At 50.3% G+C, this 18,058-nt stretch overlaps 2 protein-coding genes and 1 pseudogene across 9 annotated transcripts in view; 1 reads left to right on the forward strand and 2 right to left on the reverse strand.

Moving 5' to 3' along the window:
* POMT1 (protein O-mannosyltransferase 1) overlaps nt 1-11,896 on the reverse strand; it is a 21,906-nt gene extending 10,010 nt beyond the window's left edge. The window contains exons 1-13 of the mRNA XM_012808297.2: nt 11,775-11,896; nt 10,710-10,861; nt 8,342-8,448; nt 8,118-8,168; nt 6,603-6,749; nt 5,714-5,825; nt 5,305-5,370; nt 5,118-5,211; nt 4,785-4,940; nt 3,743-3,873; nt 3,316-3,411; nt 2,220-2,312; nt 491-587 (exon numbers count right to left, since the gene is read on the reverse strand). Coding sequence (XP_012663751.1) covers nt 491-587; nt 2,220-2,312; nt 3,316-3,411; nt 3,743-3,873; nt 4,785-4,940; nt 5,118-5,211; nt 5,305-5,370; nt 5,714-5,825; nt 6,603-6,749; nt 8,118-8,168; nt 8,342-8,448; nt 10,710-10,831 — 1,272 coding nt within the window. The 5' untranslated portion in view covers nt 10,832-10,861; nt 11,775-11,896. The remainder of the gene's footprint in view (nt 1-490; nt 588-2,219; nt 2,313-3,315; nt 3,412-3,742; nt 3,874-4,784; nt 4,941-5,117; nt 5,212-5,304; nt 5,371-5,713; nt 5,826-6,602; nt 6,750-8,117; nt 8,169-8,341; nt 8,449-10,709; nt 10,862-11,774) is intronic.
* Nucleotides 11,897-13,771: 1,875 nt separating this feature from the next.
* Nucleotides 13,772-18,058, reverse strand: part of PRRC2B (proline rich coiled-coil 2B) — a 70,771-nt gene continuing 66,484 nt past the window's right edge. For 3 of the 8 annotated variants that reach the window (XM_023516123.1, XM_023516122.1, XM_023516118.1), the window contains one exon: nt 13,772-18,051. In XM_023516123.1, the coding sequence (XP_023371891.1) occupies nt 18,012-18,051 (40 nt within the window). In that variant the 3' untranslated portion in view covers nt 13,772-18,011. The remainder of the gene's footprint in view (nt 18,052-18,058) is intronic. The other 5 variants (XM_023516124.1, XM_023516125.1, XM_023516120.1 and 2 more) reach the window with 2 other exon arrangements.
* Nucleotides 13,796-14,534, forward strand: LOC100966158 (annotated as a pseudogene).

Consider the following 18,058-nt stretch of genomic DNA (forward strand, 5'->3'; position numbering starts at 1 on the left):
GCCGAGCCAGCACCTAAGATCTTTGAGTAAACTCATGCTAATGCATAAAACCACTCAGATTCCCAAGTTTCACAGAAGACAGAATGTCTGTTTCTGTGAAAACATTTGACTTTTTTTTCGTAAGAAACAAAGTATCACTCTATCCCCCTGGCTAGAGTGCAGTGGTGTGATCACAACTCAGACTCAAACTCCTGGGCCCAAGTGATCCTCCTTCCTCAGCCTCCCAAGTAGCTAGGACTACAAGCATCTGTCATCACCCCTGGCTAATTTTTTTTATTTGTTTTATGTACAGACAAGGTCTTGCTGTGTTTCCAAGGCTGGTTAGTTTCAAACTCCTGGGCTCAAGTGATTCCTCCACCTTGGGTTCTCAAACTGCTGGGATAAACTTATATACATCTGCATGAGAACAACTCTGAACAGTGGCTGGAATGTTCTGTATTGGAAAGCAGTGTCACTGACAGACATGTTTGGCAGGTCCAGTGTCACTCACCAGTTTCCAGAGGTTCTGGCATGGCATGGAAATGTTGTAGTCGATGTAGCAGGAGACCTCTTGGGAGTAGGGGGTCAGAGGGGCGGCCACATCATGACTAGGAAACCAACACAGACAAAACTTTCAGAAAGAAAAAGCCACTTTTCAGAAACAAAGCCAGCTTAGCCTCAGCGGATGCCCTGGCCCCATCAGTCACCACCATCTGCAAGTGCTCCTGCTTAGGGCCTGGCCACAAAGGAAACACCAAACAGGCAGAAGGAACTGCAGTCATCACACTTCCAGGGAATAAGTACATACTACTGAGGAACTGTACCCTGTTGGTCTGAAAGGTAACGGAGTTGGCACCATCCATCTGCCAAACAAGCAAAGCCAGCCTCGGAGGAAGGACCCTTGGGGTGGCGCTGCCCAGACTGCAGACTCAGAGGTACTGCCCAGGGACCAAGCAGCTCAAATGGGAAGACAAGACTGCCCTCTGTGACATGAACCTCCACACTCAGAAACACTCGTCTCCTCTCCGTTACCTCACTCGCTGTTATCTTTTCCTAAGGTCTGTACCTGGCACCACCTAGGAGCTGCCACCAGCTAGGAAAGAAAAGATGAAGCCCTATAGCACTTGGGGAAACAGCCAAGTGTGCTGGCAGACAGGAGCACACCAGGTCCTGGGAGGGCAGTGAAGAACAGGCTGGGGGACAGTGCCCAGCCAATGCTCTAGGTGAGGTGATACTCCAGCTGACACTGACCACAGTGAGAGTGGCCCCAGGGGAGCCGAGTCCACACACATCCCAGCAGAGGGAGCAAGTGTGATGCCTGAGGGGTTGCGCTGGTCATGTGGGGCTAGGGTGAGGTTGAGGTAACAGGGTGAAAGGAGCCTTGGTAGGGAGAAACTGAGCATGAAGGGGCCACCGAGGGCTCTCAGCAGAGAACCCACTGAGTGGGCTGTGGGGATAGAGGAGGAGGCAGAAGGACAGGACACAGGTCCTATGTAGATCAGTTCTGAGGGTCCAGACACTGATTTCCTGGTGGAATAAACACGGGATGGGAGAAGAAGACTCAAGGGAGACTCCTGAGCCACAGGGCCCTCCTAGGGAGGAGCAGCCAGGCAGGGTCTGTGAGCTTGGAGTTACAGGGGCAGCACAGGCCTTCAGGTGTACCCCATGAGCATTGAGGGGGACACCTGAGCAGCTGGTGCAGGAGGACAGGTGGCCTGGGACTCGCTGTGAGAGGGCACAAGGCAGGGCCACCAGCAGAGGCGGCTGGGAAGGAAGCTCGAGGGGCCTGAGGGGCCTGAGGGAGAGGCTAGCTGTGACACGAGCAACCACCTGGCGCTGCCCGGACATTAAGCCACAGAAGAGAACCCACATGGAGGTCACCACAGCTCTGTTATGCCCACACTGAGTCCTTCTTGAACTCACGCTTTGGACTCCAAACACTTTGCACAAGAGCCTACACCTTCCTCTCCGTGCTCCCCCAGTCTGTCATGGATGTGCCTCCCCTAGTCTGTCCCGGACTGGCTCCCTGTGGCACGGAGGGCTCTTGTGGACTGTATTGGGGGCTGTCTGACCCTCACCAGGGTAGTGCTCCTATTAGCCCCCTCCCCTTAGCTACCAACCCCATGGTCCCTCCCCAAACCTAAGAGTTGTGCCCCAGGTGAGCAAGACCCAAGGCCTTGCCTGCGCCTGAGCAGGACCACAGAGGATGCCCACAGCTGCGAGAGGAGTAGGGTGCTCACGTGTTGAGGAAGCGGGTGGTCATGCCGTGGACCAGCTGCACCAAGTCCCCATGCCGCACGGGTCTGGGAGGGCTGCTCACCACCAGCTGGTGCCTGAGCAGAAACAGTGCTGTTAGGTGGCACCAAGCCCAGCACCCACAAAATGATGGCTGCTGCACTAGGAGGGCACATGCTCCAGACTGCATGGCTGAGAAGCCCTGTCCACCACAGCCTGCAGCTGCTCGTGATTTCACTCTTCTGAAACCTACGGTTCCTTCCCAAACGTGATTCTATTTGCCTCATCAGGGACTCTGTACTTGTCTACGGGTGCCAAAGTGACAAACACTCCCATGTGCCAAGAAATCCTCCTTCAACCAGACTCTAGTTCACTGTCCCTTCTGTGAAAGCACGAAGAGCCTGGAACATCACAGACCCCGGGCAGGTGCTGAGTGTGTAGGGAATAAGCCGGTGGCACCCGCTGACTTCATGTCCTGCAGTGAGTGCAGCAGACGCAGTGCCGGTGAGCAAACCAGGCACCACTCAGCAGGAGTTTGACGGCCATAGGAGGCTGAAGGGGTGACTCTGGGAGAGCAGGGGCAGGATGCCCCCAGAAGCTGGCCTCCACATGTTCACACAAGGACTGGCAAACAGAGGTACTTGCCCTGCTCTAGAGATGCATGTTGTGGTCGTGGGGTGAGCAGGTGGCCAGTGGCTGTAGGGGCTGCTTCAGGCAGGGGCATTAGGTCAGGAAGGGGTGTGGGCTGAGAGGGACCCAATGTAATTACACTCAGCAGCCCCAGTGCTGAGTCAGGAGGGCAGGTGAAGACCGAAACCGTTTGGGAAATAGACTTGACTTTGACAGAGACCCAACTCTGGAAAGCTCCTGGGGGGCTAAACCAACGGGACTAAATTAGGGTGACCTCTTTCAGAGCAAGATGACACCATTTTTGAGAGAAGCAGGGAGGTGTAGTAGGAGAGGGCTACCCCGCTCCAGCCCTCTCCTCTGGAGAGCCTGGAAAGGGAGGGGTGCAGACAGAGGATAGGCCCCCAGGCTGAGCCCCAGGGTCTCGTCAGGAGACCAAGAAATGAACTCTAGAGTCCCAAGGCCCACACTCACCTCCCAGGATCCTTCACAATCCACCAGTTGTTGACATCTTTGAAGGGGTAACAGGTCACCTGCTGCTGGTGGGAGCTGCCCCGGCCATTCTCATATCTGTGTGAAGAAGTCAACAAAGAAATGTATCTGGAAGTGGCTGGGGTCAGGCCCACAGGCCTTTCCCCCAAGGGAGCTGACTTAAACAAACACTGCCCAGCAAGGTATTCCAGAGAGAATGAAGACGCAACACACCAAGGGCCTAAACCAGACAGGGGCCAGCAGATGCCAGGCAGGCTGCAGAGCTGCGCCCACTCACAGAGCTCAGTGGCAGTCAGCACCTGACAGCTAATTTCCTTTGGTCTTGTAACCTTCCTTGTAGAAAATTCAGGTTGCTAAGATAAACAAAATTATGAAAATAACTTCAAATTCAAACGGTCACTTTCCTTACATCATGGGGTAGGTGTTCTGGTGGGAATGAAGCCAGCAGGGCACAGGCTTGCCCAAGACGTTCCTCAGAGTGACCTGTGACCCGAAGGCCACCTCCAACGGCTGGCCTTGGGTGATTCGAGCTAGTCCTCCCTAAGATGAAAGCAGAAGGATTGGTGAGTGTGAGAGAGAGAGAAGAGCCTTCCTGATGGCCACTTCTGGGTGATACTTGGAGTAGTTGCAGTTCTTATTATATAAATAATTGTAACTACACCATCTAACCGTGTCATATTACACTGTATAATTGTAATTAGAGCCACTTCTGACAGAATGGTGCCTCTGGGCCAGGCGCTCAGCTAGTCTACGTGCACCCTTGTTAGTTCTTCCAAGCAGTCTATGAGATAAATGCCATTATTATGTCTAAGAGGTGAGAAAACTAGGACTTGGAGAGATAAGAAATCTGTCCAAGCTGGGCATGGTGGCTCATACCTATAATCCTAGCAATTCAGGAAGCTGAAGTGGGAGGCTTACTTGAGCCCAGGAGTTCAAGGCTGCAGTGAACTGTGATTACACCACTGCACTCCACATCTCTCTCTCTGTTTTTTTGTTTATCAGGCCCAGGCAAGCTCAAACTTGCTGCCCATGGTATGCAGGGCTGGCATGCTAACCACTGAACTACAGTGGCCAGGTGTGACCACATCTCTTAAAAAAAAGAAAAGAGCAGGCCCACTGGTGTCAGGGTCTGCAGTCCTGACCCCCTCCACTGGTATAGTCTACCATGTCTGTGAAGTTCATGAATCTGTCCTCTAAGGCTGTGAAACTGCCCAGGATTTGTAGGACTTGATTTTAAAATGTTCTGAAGCGCTGTCAGGACGACCATCTAAGAAAGCTGACTCCTTCACTTATTTCCACCAGAGTCGGAATTTGCTTAGAAATGCTGGCACGGATTCCTCCCTCTTGGATTAGGATTTCCCTCTAATGCTCATCTGGTGATGTTTACGTAAAGAAAGTCTGAGTTTACTATCACCATCTTTCTCAGCTGGCTACAGCATCCCAATTCTTACCTCTAAGCTGGCCTGGAAGGCACTGGACATGATCTGGTCGTGGGGCCCTGAGCGGTAGAGCAGAAGCAGGTGGACATAGAAGAACAGCACATACAGGATGGCTGGGATGGCCACCAAAGCCACTGCCCTGGCCAGCAAGTGGCAGAACACGGAGACCTGCCAGAGATCCAAGGAAAAGTCACTTCCTGCCATGTGGAAAGGTGTGTTCACTTCCAGGCACAGCAGGCTCAGGAAGAGTCAGGGACAGAAAGCTGGGAGGGTTCAGGTCTTTCCACTGATCCCCACTGTGACATCCCCTGCTAGCCCCACACGCTAGCCTAATGCAGAACCTACACTGGACAAGGTCCGGTCTCCAATCAGGTGCCATGCATGGACAGCTGCAACACTGAGCACCAGCAAGTATGTGAACACACCCATGTATTTGATGCTGAAAAGACAGAATCGGAATAAAGTTAGAATGATACTGCGAAACACAAAGTGGAAGAGGACACCACCCAAGACCTGTGGGGGCCAAACTCACCCCACTGCACAGGAACAAGCAATCCCAGTCAGTGTCAGCCACAACCACCAGCTCAGAGAGAAAGGGCTGCAATAAAAACAGGAAAACAGAACAGATAGAAGAAGTAATAGTTTACATGAGGCTTCAAAAGGCCACGGAAGTTGCACATTTCTTAGAGAAATCTTTCTAGGTTAGCACCAAGTATAATAAAAAATGCCACCCCCATATCCTAAGGTATCAGTCCTGGCAGAATTTTTCTTTTGTCCACAAAATTTTTGCTGCTAGTTTTAAGTTAAAGAAAAATGAGCCCAGAGCCAACCCCCAAAATATTAGATCCTCAAAATAAAAAGGTATCAGACCATCTCAAGTCAACAAACCACCCAAATCTTTTTCCTCATTAACTAGGAAAGATACATCCCATTTTCCATACCTGTGTTTTTGGGAGTTGGAGAACTTCAGGTAGGACAACACGGCCAATAGATTAAAAAATATTAACACTGATTCCAAAAGCATCAGCCTTGACTGAGTGATCAGAGCATTCTCTGTTACAAAGATGAAATGGATGCCAGTTTTAGGGAGCAAGGGCAAAGGCATGAAGACAGAGAACACTCTCCAGAAACTAACGCAAACGGTTACATTCCAAACTGTCACAGAATGTGAAAGTGGAAAGCTCTGAAATGGGGTGGCTGGAAGGGGACCCACTCCAGAAGACAAACTCTTAGGTCTGGTTCCCACCTACTGACACCTAAATGTAAGAACTGAGCAAATCATTTAACTCAGCTGAGTCTGTGCTTTTCTTACCTGCAGTAGAGTGATACCTACTCTATGGGGCTGCCATCAAAACACCGGGTAGGCACCGGGCCTCCAGAGTTGTCATTTGTTAGTATCTCTTTTTATTATCTGGCCTAACTGTTCATTTAATTTCATCTGTTCATAAACCTGAGCTGAAAGATCCTTTCTGAAGAGTATCTACTAACTTGTAGACCACCTCAGTGGTAGAACAAGGGGACATTACCATGAGGCGACAAGCCCGGTTGGAAATGGAGGTATCATGGTGCACGTGTACCTTGCAGCACCTGTTTGTGTAGCCCCTCACTAATGAGCATCTGATCACACAGCTCAGCAATCCCATCGCTAAGGGCTTAGCCTAGGAGCTGGTGACGTGCAGAGCCAAATGTGGATGAACACGAGGAACACAAGGCATTTACTCTGCGCATGCCCACCAAACCTACGGGCTCTCCTGAGCCTCACGCTGAAATGTAACAAAGGCTGGGATCTTCCCTTCATGATACCAAGGGAGGCAGGGGCCTAGGTCTTACCAATGAGCATCAACAGAGCAGCTCCCATGGCAGCACAGTGAGAGAAGTGGAGCTCTGACACTATCTGGTAGGCCATGGGGACTGACAAGGCCCCTGCGAGTGCTGGCAGTAGGCGCAGAGACCACACAGGCACGTTGCTACTATACTCTGGAAAAGCAAACACACATCAGAGCTGAGGGTACTGCGTACGCAACATCTTCAAAAACTACAGGTGTGTTTTCAGAGTATCATGTTCACAGATACTAAAAGTTTGCAAAAAGGGGCTCGGTGCCCATAGCACAGCAGTTATTGAGCTGGCCACATGCACCGAGGCTGGCGAGTTCGAGCCTGGCCTGGGCCAGCTAACCAAAAATGACAACTGCAACAAAAAATAGATGGGCCTTGAGGCGGGCGCCTGTAGTCCCAGCTACCTGGGAGGCTGAGGCAAGAGAATTGCTTAAGAACAACAGTTTGAGGTTGGTGTGCGCTGTGACACCATGGCACCCTATCCAGGGTGACAAAGTGAGACTCTGTCTAACAAAAAAAAAAAAGATGGGAAAGAGAACCATGAATTCTGAATTGTTGTTTTACTTAATTATCAACTGATTCTACCTATTTCCAAAAACACTGTGTAAGGCTTGGCATTGTAGCACAATGGTTAGGGCACCAGCCACATGCACCGAGGCTGGTGGGTTCAAACCGGGCCTGGGCCTGCTAAACAACAATGACAACTGCAACCAAAAAAAAAAAATAACCAGACATTGTGGCAGGTGCCACCTACTTGGGAGGCTGAGGCAAGAGAATCACTTAAGCCCAAGAGTTTGAGGTTGCTGTGAGCTGTGACACCATAGCACTCTACGGAGGGGCGACATAGCGAGACTCTGTCTCAAACAAAAACAAAAACAAAAAAACATTGTGGAAATATACAAAATTTACAAGTATAAAAGATAACTACAGGGCGGCGCCTGTGGCTCAGTGGGTAGGGCACCGGCCCCATATACTGAGGGTGGCAGGTTCGAACCTGGCCCAGCCAAACTGCAACAAAAAAGTAGCTGGGTGTTGTGGTGGGCACCTGTAGTCCCAGCTACTTGGGAGGCTGAGGCAAGAGAATTGCCTAAGCCCAGGAGTTAGAGGTTGCTGCGAGCTGTGTGATGCCACAGTATTCTATCGAGGGCAATGAGACTCTGTCTCTACAAAAAAAAAAAAGGTAACTATGATCAGATGATACGTGATACATGTACCAAAAACTAGAAATAAAATAATTACTGAACTAAACACTGAGATTTTTTTTATTTTGCAGTTTTTGGCATGGGCTGGGTTTGAACCCGCCACCTCTGGCATATGGGGCTGGTGCCCTACTCCTTTGAGCCACGGGTGCCACCCAACACTGAAATTTTTACCAGACTTTTCAAAAGTCTATCAATTGTATCCAAATAATTGATTATACTCTGCACTCAGAATAAGCCACAGTTGTGAATCCCTATGAAATCCACGCTCTCTGCACATTAATAAGGGAAATGAAAATCATCTTTTTACCTGCTCCAATTCTGTTCCACAAGAAGTTACCATCAAATCCTCCTAAATAACCTAAAATAGAAGATTAATCAGTAACCATCCAATTCAGCAAATATTCCTGGAGTTCTATGGCAAGCAATAAGGAAACAAATAAATAATAAGACATGGTTTCTTATTATTTGCTGAAAAGTTGTAAATGTGTTTGAGTCCTGAAAACAATGGCTGCTTCTTTCACTGAGTCCTACCTCCTAGTGCCAGCAGCATATGGCCAAACGGTGGTCCACTGTCATCCAAAAAGAAGACTCGTTTCATGTAAAAAGAGATATATTGCCCATAATATACTTCATCAAAACTGAAAAGAAAAAAAATTATACTCAATTACCAATCTTTATTTATTTATTTTTTTGAGACAGAGCCTCAAGCTGTCCCCCTGGGTAGAGTGCTGTGGTGTCACAGCTCACAGCAACCTTCAACTCCTGGGCTTAAGCAATTCTCTTGCCTCCACCTCCCAAGTAGCTGGGATTACAGGCACCTGCCACAATGCCTGGCTATTTTTTGGTTGCAGCTGTCATTTTTGTTTGGCGGGCCCAGGCTGGATTCCAACCCACCAGCTCAGGTGTATGTGGCTGGCGTCTTGGCCGTTTGAGCCACAGGCACCGAGCCACCAATCTTTATTTTGAAATGAGGTCTCAACTCAGTTGCCCTGGCTAGAGTGCAAGTGGTGCAATCACAGCTCACTATAGCTTCTAACTCCTGGGTTCAAGCAATCTTCCTGCCCCAGCCCCCTGAGTAGCTGGCACTATAAACGGCTGCCATCACACAGGGCTAATTTTTTATTTTTTGTATAGATGGAATCTCATTATGTTGCCCAGGATGGTCTCTAACTCCTGGTCTCCAGCAATCCTACCGTGCTACCATGCTGGCATCCAAAGCACTAGGATTACAGGTGTGAACCACATGCTCAATCCAGAAATCGTAACTGTAAATAAAAGGTGTGAGGAGGGTGGTGCCTGTGGCTCAAAAGAGTAGGGTTCCGGCCCCATATGCCAGAGGTGGCGGGTTCAAACCCAGCCCCAGCCAAAAAAAAAGGTGTGAGGATGGTCCCACTCGATAGCTCATGGCTCACGCCTGTAATCCCAGCACTCTGGGAGGCCAAGGCAGGAATTCAAGAATAGCCTGAGCCAGATCGAGACCCATCTCTAAAAATAGGCTGACATTACGGGCGCCTATAGTTCCAGCTACTCAGAAGGCTGAGCAAGAGAACTGCTGGAGCCCTAGAGTTTGAGGTTGCTATGAGCTATGATGTCACAGCACTCTACCAAGGACAACAAAGTGAGACTGTCTCAAAAAAAAAAAAAAGAATCCTTATCTTGTAGAGCCATATACACTGAATTATTTATGAATGAAATATGTCTAGCATGTGTTTCAAAGTAATTCACTGTAGGGAGTGGGTTGGCTATGAACTGATAATTGCTAAAGCTGGGTAATAAATATATATATTGGTGTTGGGGGTCATGATAACTATTCTCTCTACTTTTGTATTGGTGTCTGTAGCTCAACGGTTAGGGCACCGGCCACATACACGGGGGGCTGGTGGGTCTGAACCCTGCCTGGGCCTGCTAAACAACAATGACAACTGCAACAAAAAAACAGCCAGGCGTTGTGGCGGGTGCCTGTATGCCCAGCTATTTGAGAGGCTGAGGCAAGAAAACTGCTTGAGCCCAAGAGTTGGAGGTTGCTGTGAGCTGTGATGCCATGTACTCTACCAAGGACAACATGGTGAAACTTTGTCTTAAAAAAAAAAAATAGGCTCGGTGCCCATAGCACAGTGGTTATGGCACCAGTTACATACACCGAGGGTGGCAGTTCAAACCTGGCCCAGGCCACCTAAACAACTGCAAAAACAACAACAACAACAACAAAAATAGCCGGGCATTGTGGCAGGCGCCTATAGTGCCAGCTACTTGGGAGTCTGAAGCAAAAGAATACTTAAGCCCAAGAGTTTGAGGTTGCTGTAAGCTGTGACACTACGGTACTCTACCGAGGGTGACATACTGAGACTCAGTCTCTAAAATAAATAAATAAATAAATAAATAAAAACTTAAACACATATATTAATCAGGTAATAAACAGCACTTCAAAAGTTAACAGCAAACATTTCCCATTATGACAAAAAACATGTTTTGAGTGCTCTAAATAACAAAGGCTTACTTTCAAATTCAACAATCCTCTGCCTTCCAGATTTTTTTTTTTTATTTAAATGCAGTTTTTGGCTGGGGCTAGGTTTGAACTTGCCACCTCCAGCATATGGGGCCAGCCACCTCCTGCCTTCGAGATTTTAAAATGGTTTCCTAAGGCTGATAACCAGATTTCCCTCTACCATAATTCTTTAATAGGCCAAAATTTCACCGATATAGACCTAAAAGGCAAGCCTAAAAGGTGTATTCTGTGGGGGCTGTCCAGGGGACAAACCAGTCTCTCAGCTCACTGCCTGAGACATCCATCACCAAGAAGCCCAGAATTTCATGTTCCGATTTACACTGTTTAATCAGGCACCTTGTCTCACAAACTACAATTGTGGATTCACCCTCAGGATGGAGTTTTTTAGCTTACACCACAGCCCGAGGGTAGGAGAGCTGCCACAGTCGGCTCAGCAACCCCACCCCGGTGAGAAGCACAACCGTCAGGTTGATGTCAGTGGTCACCACGACAGGATGCTTCAAAAATCCCAACATCTTGTGGAAAAGGTGACTCAGGAGGATGCCCTAAAAAAGAAGTGAAAATCACCATCAATAAAGAGGTAGCAACCCTGAGGGCTCACAGTCTACTAAAATAATCCTAAACCACAGCATGCCAAGAAAGTCAGAGGCGGCACTCACCAAGCAGCTGTATGGGAAAAGTTAAACTGCACGTTTCACCACAGAGGTTTATGTAAAGACGTTTGGAGAAAGAGACCAGGTGCTGGGAATCTCACTTCTTTAAGAATTCACTGCACAAGCACCTGCTGAGCACCTCCTGGGACTGAGGCCACTGTCATCCCACTGTCACTGGATATCCCCACTTCTCTCCATCCCTCCCCAGCCACCAGCCGAGCAGTGCAGACACAAGCTAGTCTGACTTTGGGCAGCTCTGGGGGTGCCACCGCAGCTGCTTACAGCCCAGTGACCCCAATTTACCTGAGCCTCAGAGCCTCCTCTCTCCTCAAAGATACCTTTGCTTCCCCTCGTGGCACATCAATCCCTGCGTGTTCCTTTCCTTGCCTGAAGGGTGCATTTGCACCCATTTTCTCCCTGAGTTTTTATCTTTCTCTGGGCTCTGCTCCTCTTGGGACTGCACTTCCTTGGGGACCCCGTTTCTCACGCCGAAGCTGCAGCTGGTCTCGGTACCCTTTTCTGCTCCCAGGGCTGCATCTACCTAGGACAGCCCCCTTCGCTCCCCGAAGCTGCGCCAGCCCTAAGCACCTCTCCCCCCGCCGCGGCCTCATCTGTCCCTCCCCTACACTTCCAAGCGGCATCTCCCTGGCCTGCTCCTCCCGCCCACAGGATGCCCTGTCCCCGCCTATCGTCTTTCCTGAGGCTGCACAGTCCCCGAACCCCGCATTCCCCGAGTCTCCAGTCCCTCCCCGAAGCCGCATCCCCGGGCTCCGCGCGTCCCTCACCGACGTACCCCGAAACATACTCGCGTTTCTCTGAGTCCGGCAGAGCTGCTTCCCGTGTCTGGCACAGCCTCGGAGCCGGCTTGGGCGAGCCGACGGTTGGGGGTGAGTAGTCCTCTGGAATCGGCACTCAAGACTGCGCATCGCCTGGCTCGACCTTCGATTCACTCTGCCTGCGGATCCAGCAGGGCCAGGCAGCACGCATGCGCCGTGGGGCTGCGGGTGGCCTTGCGCGGCGCGCTCGGGAGCGGCCCTGGGGCGGTGCAGGGGCGGTGCAGGGGCGGCGCGCGTGCGCTACCGGTTCCAGGTCGCAGGCTGTGCAGGGACGACGCCAGTGCCCTACGGATCGGGGGTGCAGGGCTCGTGGTGGGACAGGTTGCGGGGTACAAACGTGAAGACTGTGCCCTTACTAAACACGCCTTCCAAGGCGCCTGCTCTGGGGACTCTCATCCTGCCGCTCCTTGTTTTCCCCGCAGAGCGTCCGTTTGCTCCGTCGCCGGCTGGAGCGCGGGGGCTGCTCGCGGCGCGATGAGGCGCTCTGCAGCCTCCAACTCCGCTGCTTCTCTCCGCGCCCGCGCCCCTGTTTCCTCTCTCACAAGCATGGCTGCATAAACATCTAGCTAGCGGAAGAAAGGCGGAGGGTGAGTGCGTTTGAAACAGACATGGGCAGTGAGCCGCGCTGCTGGGGGCCGTCTTAGGCAGTGGCCGGGCATCCCCTCCGAGCGCCGCCTAGTCGGAAGAATCGAGGCTGGCCCTCCCTTCCTTGGCTCCCGGCGTCTTGTCCGTAAGCCTCCCCGAAGGCCTGCCTTGCGGCCCACGCAGTGCCTTTGGCTGGGTGAACGCTCTCCTTCCTGTGTTTTCCCGGGACTGGGGACACCCAAAAGGCATAACCCACAGAGACGCAACCCAGTTGATGGATCTCTCTCCTCATCAGTCTCACCCCGTTAAAAATTAGGAAGCCAAAGGTCGGGCGCGGTGACTCACGCCCGTAATCCTTGCACTCTGGGAAAACGAGGCGGGTGGATTGCTTAAGCTTGAGGAGCTGGAGACCACCCTGAGCAAGAGCGAGACCCTGTCTCTACCAAAAATAGAAAAGCTAGCCGAGCGTTGTGGCGGGCTCCTATAGTCCCAGCAGGGAGACAGGCAGGAGGATCGCTTGAGCCCAGGAGTTGGAGGTTGCTTTGAGCTGTGACGCTACAGCACTCTACCGGGAGCGACAAAGTGAGACTCTAAGAACAAAACACTATAGATTTAATAACGTGAATTATTACTACTTGGAAAGATTTTTTTGTTTTTACCTCGGTCAACCCAGCATTAGGTGACATCAGTTAACAGTGTAGTGAAGGGTAATTCTTTCTGGCTTACTCATGACGGGTTGGTTGTGTCTCACCCAAGATCCTGCAAAAGCTGGGCAGAGGGGGCTCCCTGGGCCCTAGAAGGGAGTGGGATAGCTGAGCTTTGGCCTGGCCCATGTAAGCAGTGGGTGGGAGTGCTGCTGAGCTCAGAGCCTCACTCTCAGGCCTGGCCTCCTGCAGGGCCAGCTCTTTTAGAGGTCTTGAGTGAACCACCAGGCCCTAGGGGCGGCGAATCTGGCAATGGGTATGGCTGGCTAGAGCTCACTAATGTTCTCAGAATTTGAGGGGTTGGTATTCCTCACGGAAAGTGCTTTTTCCACTTGCTCTTTCCCCACCTCAAAGTGCAGCTTAACCCTCTACTGCTTGCAAAAGGTCCCCTCTCAGTAGTAACATAACATGAGAGTGAAAACTGTGGTTAGGGGCATCTTCAAACTACATTACTGCAGCATCCAGCCAGCCTCTTCCCCAGGGCTGGCATCTGAAGTGCGCACCCTCTCCCCGTAATGCTTTCTGAAGGCATTTTAGCCACACCCCTCCTAATTTCTGTGAATTATGTTCATTTCTGTTTAATTATGTTCACCTTCCACCTGTAGATGTCTCCAGCCAAATAACTGAGGAACTAGGGACACACAACCTGAGAAAGCATGTTCAGCTTTATTTTTTTTAACTTTTTTTATTTAAATAAGGAGAATTCTTTCATATGGAAAGAGCTAGTACAATCACATATTTGAAAGGAGAAACAATAGGTACTGAACCGGAGGGCAAGGCGCAGGGTGTGTGCCAACACTGGCCGGGTGAATCCATGGTTCCATTTCCCATCCCAGGTAAGTTTGCCAAAACTAACATATAAACGAGTTGCACATTACACCTTTATCCATCGTCTGCCCTTTCAAATATCTGGTCTACATGAAAAGACAAAGAGAGGAAAGGCCAAAATTAAACAAAAGGAAACAAAAACAAAACACAACCCTCTCAAGAACAAAATGAAAACCCCAAATCCTTTTTACTATGCAAGGCATGAGGTCAAAAGTTTAGAGTCCAGTATCCCCTTTGAACAATGGAAGAAAGTCTTAACGTAGAGCCGTAGCAGGGACTTCTGCTCCTAGGCTTCCTAGCATGCTGAGGACACGCCCTAGGGATGCTGCTGCCAAACCAGGGCAGAGGACACTGAACAGCAGGCCTCCTGCACCTGGAAGATCACTAGCAAAGAACACACTCAGTGGTCATGGTGGAACACGGCCAGGTGACACAGCATCTGTCCCCAACAGAGCCCCTGCTATCTCAGACGACCCACTTGTCACAAGTCCACCTCACATTTCAGAGAGCTGGCTTTCTGGAAGTCTGCATGCCACATTCATCACAGAACATGACAAAGCACACACTCTAGTATCCTTGGTTGTCAAAGGCCATTTCCAACAGACCCTCTAACCCAGGCTTGCTCTGTAAGCGAAAAGGAGCAAATAACTATTTGAGAAGTGATATGCATCTACTTGGCAGAGGGGAACCAAATGGCAGGGGCAGGGAGCTTTACCACAACTGCCACATGCTGCCTTGGCAGGCCAGCTTACAACACAGCTGTGCACCTGTGTGCACATACAGCCTTCCTGGGTCTGAGCATTAGTCGGTGACAGATGTCATCACTGAAGACTCAGGAGGCAAATCCAGAAGACCAGAGGGCAATGGTATATCACTGGAGAGGAACCGTGTCACCATCTAACAAGATGACCCAATATTCTTAGAAGCAGCTGGAATGGCCATAGCTCACAACTGAATGGATTCCTCTGAGTATAGTATTTCATAAAACCAATCCTTTGTCGCCCCCACCCCCACCCAAGGAACCTGGAGCCAGAAGTATTCTATGAATTCCAAGATTGAAACCAATAAAATGCAAATAAAAAGGGGGTGAGAACACAGTTAACCAGGCCAGTTGCAGCCAATAGAAGTTTTAAGAGGGCAGTCAAGGCCACCTTGACACCCCACACACTCTTAACAGGGGACAAATTACTGCAAGGGCACTGGGTGCTGAGGAATAGGCTGCACTGCTGAACGGCCAGACAGCAACCTACACCAGGAGGGTGACTTTAGTAAGCAAACCCTGCAGCAGCAAAGTGCTGGTCCTCACCTATTACTGCCAAGGTCCCACAGCAACCTGGCTTCTGCATGGATCTGTGCTCTGGTGGGGTTTTGGAGCTAAGTCCTGTTAGATTGAGCTTGGCTCTAAAATCATGCGAAAAGAAAAGATATTGCACCTTAAAATGTCTCTGCACTAAAAACTGCATTTAATCAGACTAAGAAGGAGCTGGGATATCGGGAGGCTTGAGGCCTGTCCTCTGCCCTGATCAAGTCTAATTTAAAAATCTCCATTTCAGTGGGGAAGATTTTGGCTTGGGACACACAGAGGTGGTGGACGCACAGAACCTCACATGCATGTTCCTGGCCTTTCCTGCACAGAATTAATCATCCAGACATTATATATAAACAGAGCAGTGAAACATTTACTTTTTTTTTCACCTAGACCTACAACATCAATACATATAAATAAATTCTAGTGTTTTTTGTTTTTATTTGGAGTGGGGGGAAGGATGGAGGGAAACACCAGGTTAGAGAAAAGGTGGCCTTTTTGTTTTTATTCTCCATCAGCAAGTACTGTCACTCTGGCGGCAGGTTCACCTGAAGGATACATCTCGAGTTTGTAACAGCATCTGGGACTGTTCTGTTCGGTTTTAACAGGAGAAAACTTCTTTTTCTTTTGACATAATGTGCACCAGCATCAGGTATGAGTGGGGTTTCTTAAGTGTACAGGCAGAGATGAACATGTGGCTCCCCAAGACCCAGCCTACCCCAGGAGCAACTTGGTTTGGAGGCAGGTGGGGCAGAGGATTAGTCCCAGGGCCCTGACCACACACTGGAGGTAGGGGGTACCATAGATGAGGACGCAGGCAGGTAAGTGCTGGAAAATGAGTTGGGCAGAAGGGACTGAGGAATAAAGACTCTGGGATGAAAGAGTAAATGATGTGTGGTCAGGGAGGAGACAAGAAGAGGGGCTGCTGAAAGGTACAGATGAAATAGCCCCAAGCCAGATGGCATTGGGGGGAGACAACTGGGTACTGCCTGGTTAGAGGCTATTCCTTCACTTCCATAGAATTGTAAAAGGCAACACAAGAAGTTATTCCAGCAGTTCCTAAGATTTCTTTCCATATGGTACACTAGACATGGAGCTTAGGACGCAAAGCCTGAGTAAGACCTGTGGTACACCCACAATGATCGGCAGGCTCTGTGCAGGGCCCACCCTGGCCTGCCACTTCACTGCATGTTCTGAGTTGGGTATCCTCTGGAACTAACAGCAATGCAGGCAACAATATGTGCAGGTGAGGGGCTGGCCAGTCACCCTAAGGGCATCTGAGAAGCTTGGACTGTCCCTTTCCTTGAAATGACAGAATTTGGGATGATGTCCTTCTGTTTTATTTAAAAACTGCCACCAAAGCCCAGATATAAAGGCTGGCTCACTCACACACACACACACACACACAACAGTCTTCAGAGGGTTCAAAGCTGTTTTGGAACTTGGAACTAGTGAGCTCTGCAGTGCACACCCTCACCAGGCCCCCTGCTCAGCTGCCCACAAAGATAAGGGAGACTAACACATGCTGCCCATGCTGTCCTTCCATCCCAACAACCTGGGCCTGTTGCTGGAAATGGAGAAAAGGGGGAAACTCCCAGCAGCCTTACTCAGAGCCTACACACCTTTGCTGCAGAGTAGACCAAAGAAGAATCCATGTCTTCTTGTCACTGTGGTTTCAGTGAAGAGCTGTGTGAGAGGTGGGGGACAGGCGTCCAGGGAAGAAAGCGGCAGACTCCAAAAGACAAGGAAAGGGAGATGACAGGTTAGGGAAGGCTCCAAGGAAAGTTGGTGCGTGTGGGAACACAACACCCTGGAGGAACTGCACACACCAAAGGGCCTGCGGTGTGTCAGGGTGCTCCCTCCAGGCCAATCTGGAAAATACCAGCAATCATCTCCACCATTTCTCTCTGGTGCCCAGTGATCAGCATAGCCCAGGACAGAAATCCTGTGTGACTCTAAATCATCAATGTCACAGGGCTGCCCGTGATAGGGCCCATCAGGCCAGGAGTTGGAACCTGATGGAGACACCAACCTACCTGCTGCTGTTCACCTGATCATGTATGTCCAAGGGGAGCTGAACACCAGAGGGCTCTTGACCAGTGTCCTAAACCACCTCACAGGTCAACCAACTGACAGGGAGCAGGAAGGGACACATTCTTAAGAGTCATCTCCTAAGGTCGAAGGAAACCACTAGACACGGAGGAAAGGGAGAGGGTGGGAGAGGACGTATAAAAGTTTAGCTGTACAGATGTAGCTTGCGTTTTTGTTTTCCTTTCCCCTTTGTAAAAACCTTGGCTGCTTTTTAAAACAAAAAGCCTCAAACTAAAATGTCCCTGCTGCCAAACCGCTCTGCCTGGGGGTGGGGCAGCGGGGCCCGAAGCACTGGCAGGAAGTGCCCTGCGGGAGCAGGTGACAGAAAGGGATCCGCACTCCACAGTCAGGAGGTAATGGGGGGGAAGGTGGTGTTGCTTGTTTCATATCGTATCAGAGCAAGCAGGTCAATGCCATGTATCCACGGGTGCAAGCTGGTTGACAATGGAGCTTTCAGGAGCAGAGAAGAGGAGGGAGAGCTCTCAGTCTGGCCAAGTGGTTGGATGATGGACCTAGTGAGGCTCCCAAGCTCCGGCTGTGTTGAGGCCGAGTGGTGGCACTGTCCCCAGCAGGGCAAGGCCAGGTGGCAGCCAGGCACCTTCAGGCCTTACTCTCCTCCACTTTGACTGCCCGAGGTTTGATGGCTCCTGTTCGTTTCATCTGGGAGGCAGCTGAAGAGGCTTCCTGTAGCTTCACGGCTCCCAGGCTGGGTTTTTCATCCACTCGTTTTGCCTTTAGA

The sequence above is a fragment of the Otolemur garnettii genome, unplaced genomic scaffold (assembly GCF_000181295.1).
Source record: "Otolemur garnettii isolate 467f Iridium unplaced genomic scaffold, OtoGar3 scaffold00087, whole genome shotgun sequence".
NCBI lineage: Eukaryota > Metazoa > Chordata > Mammalia > Primates > Galagidae > Otolemur > Otolemur garnettii.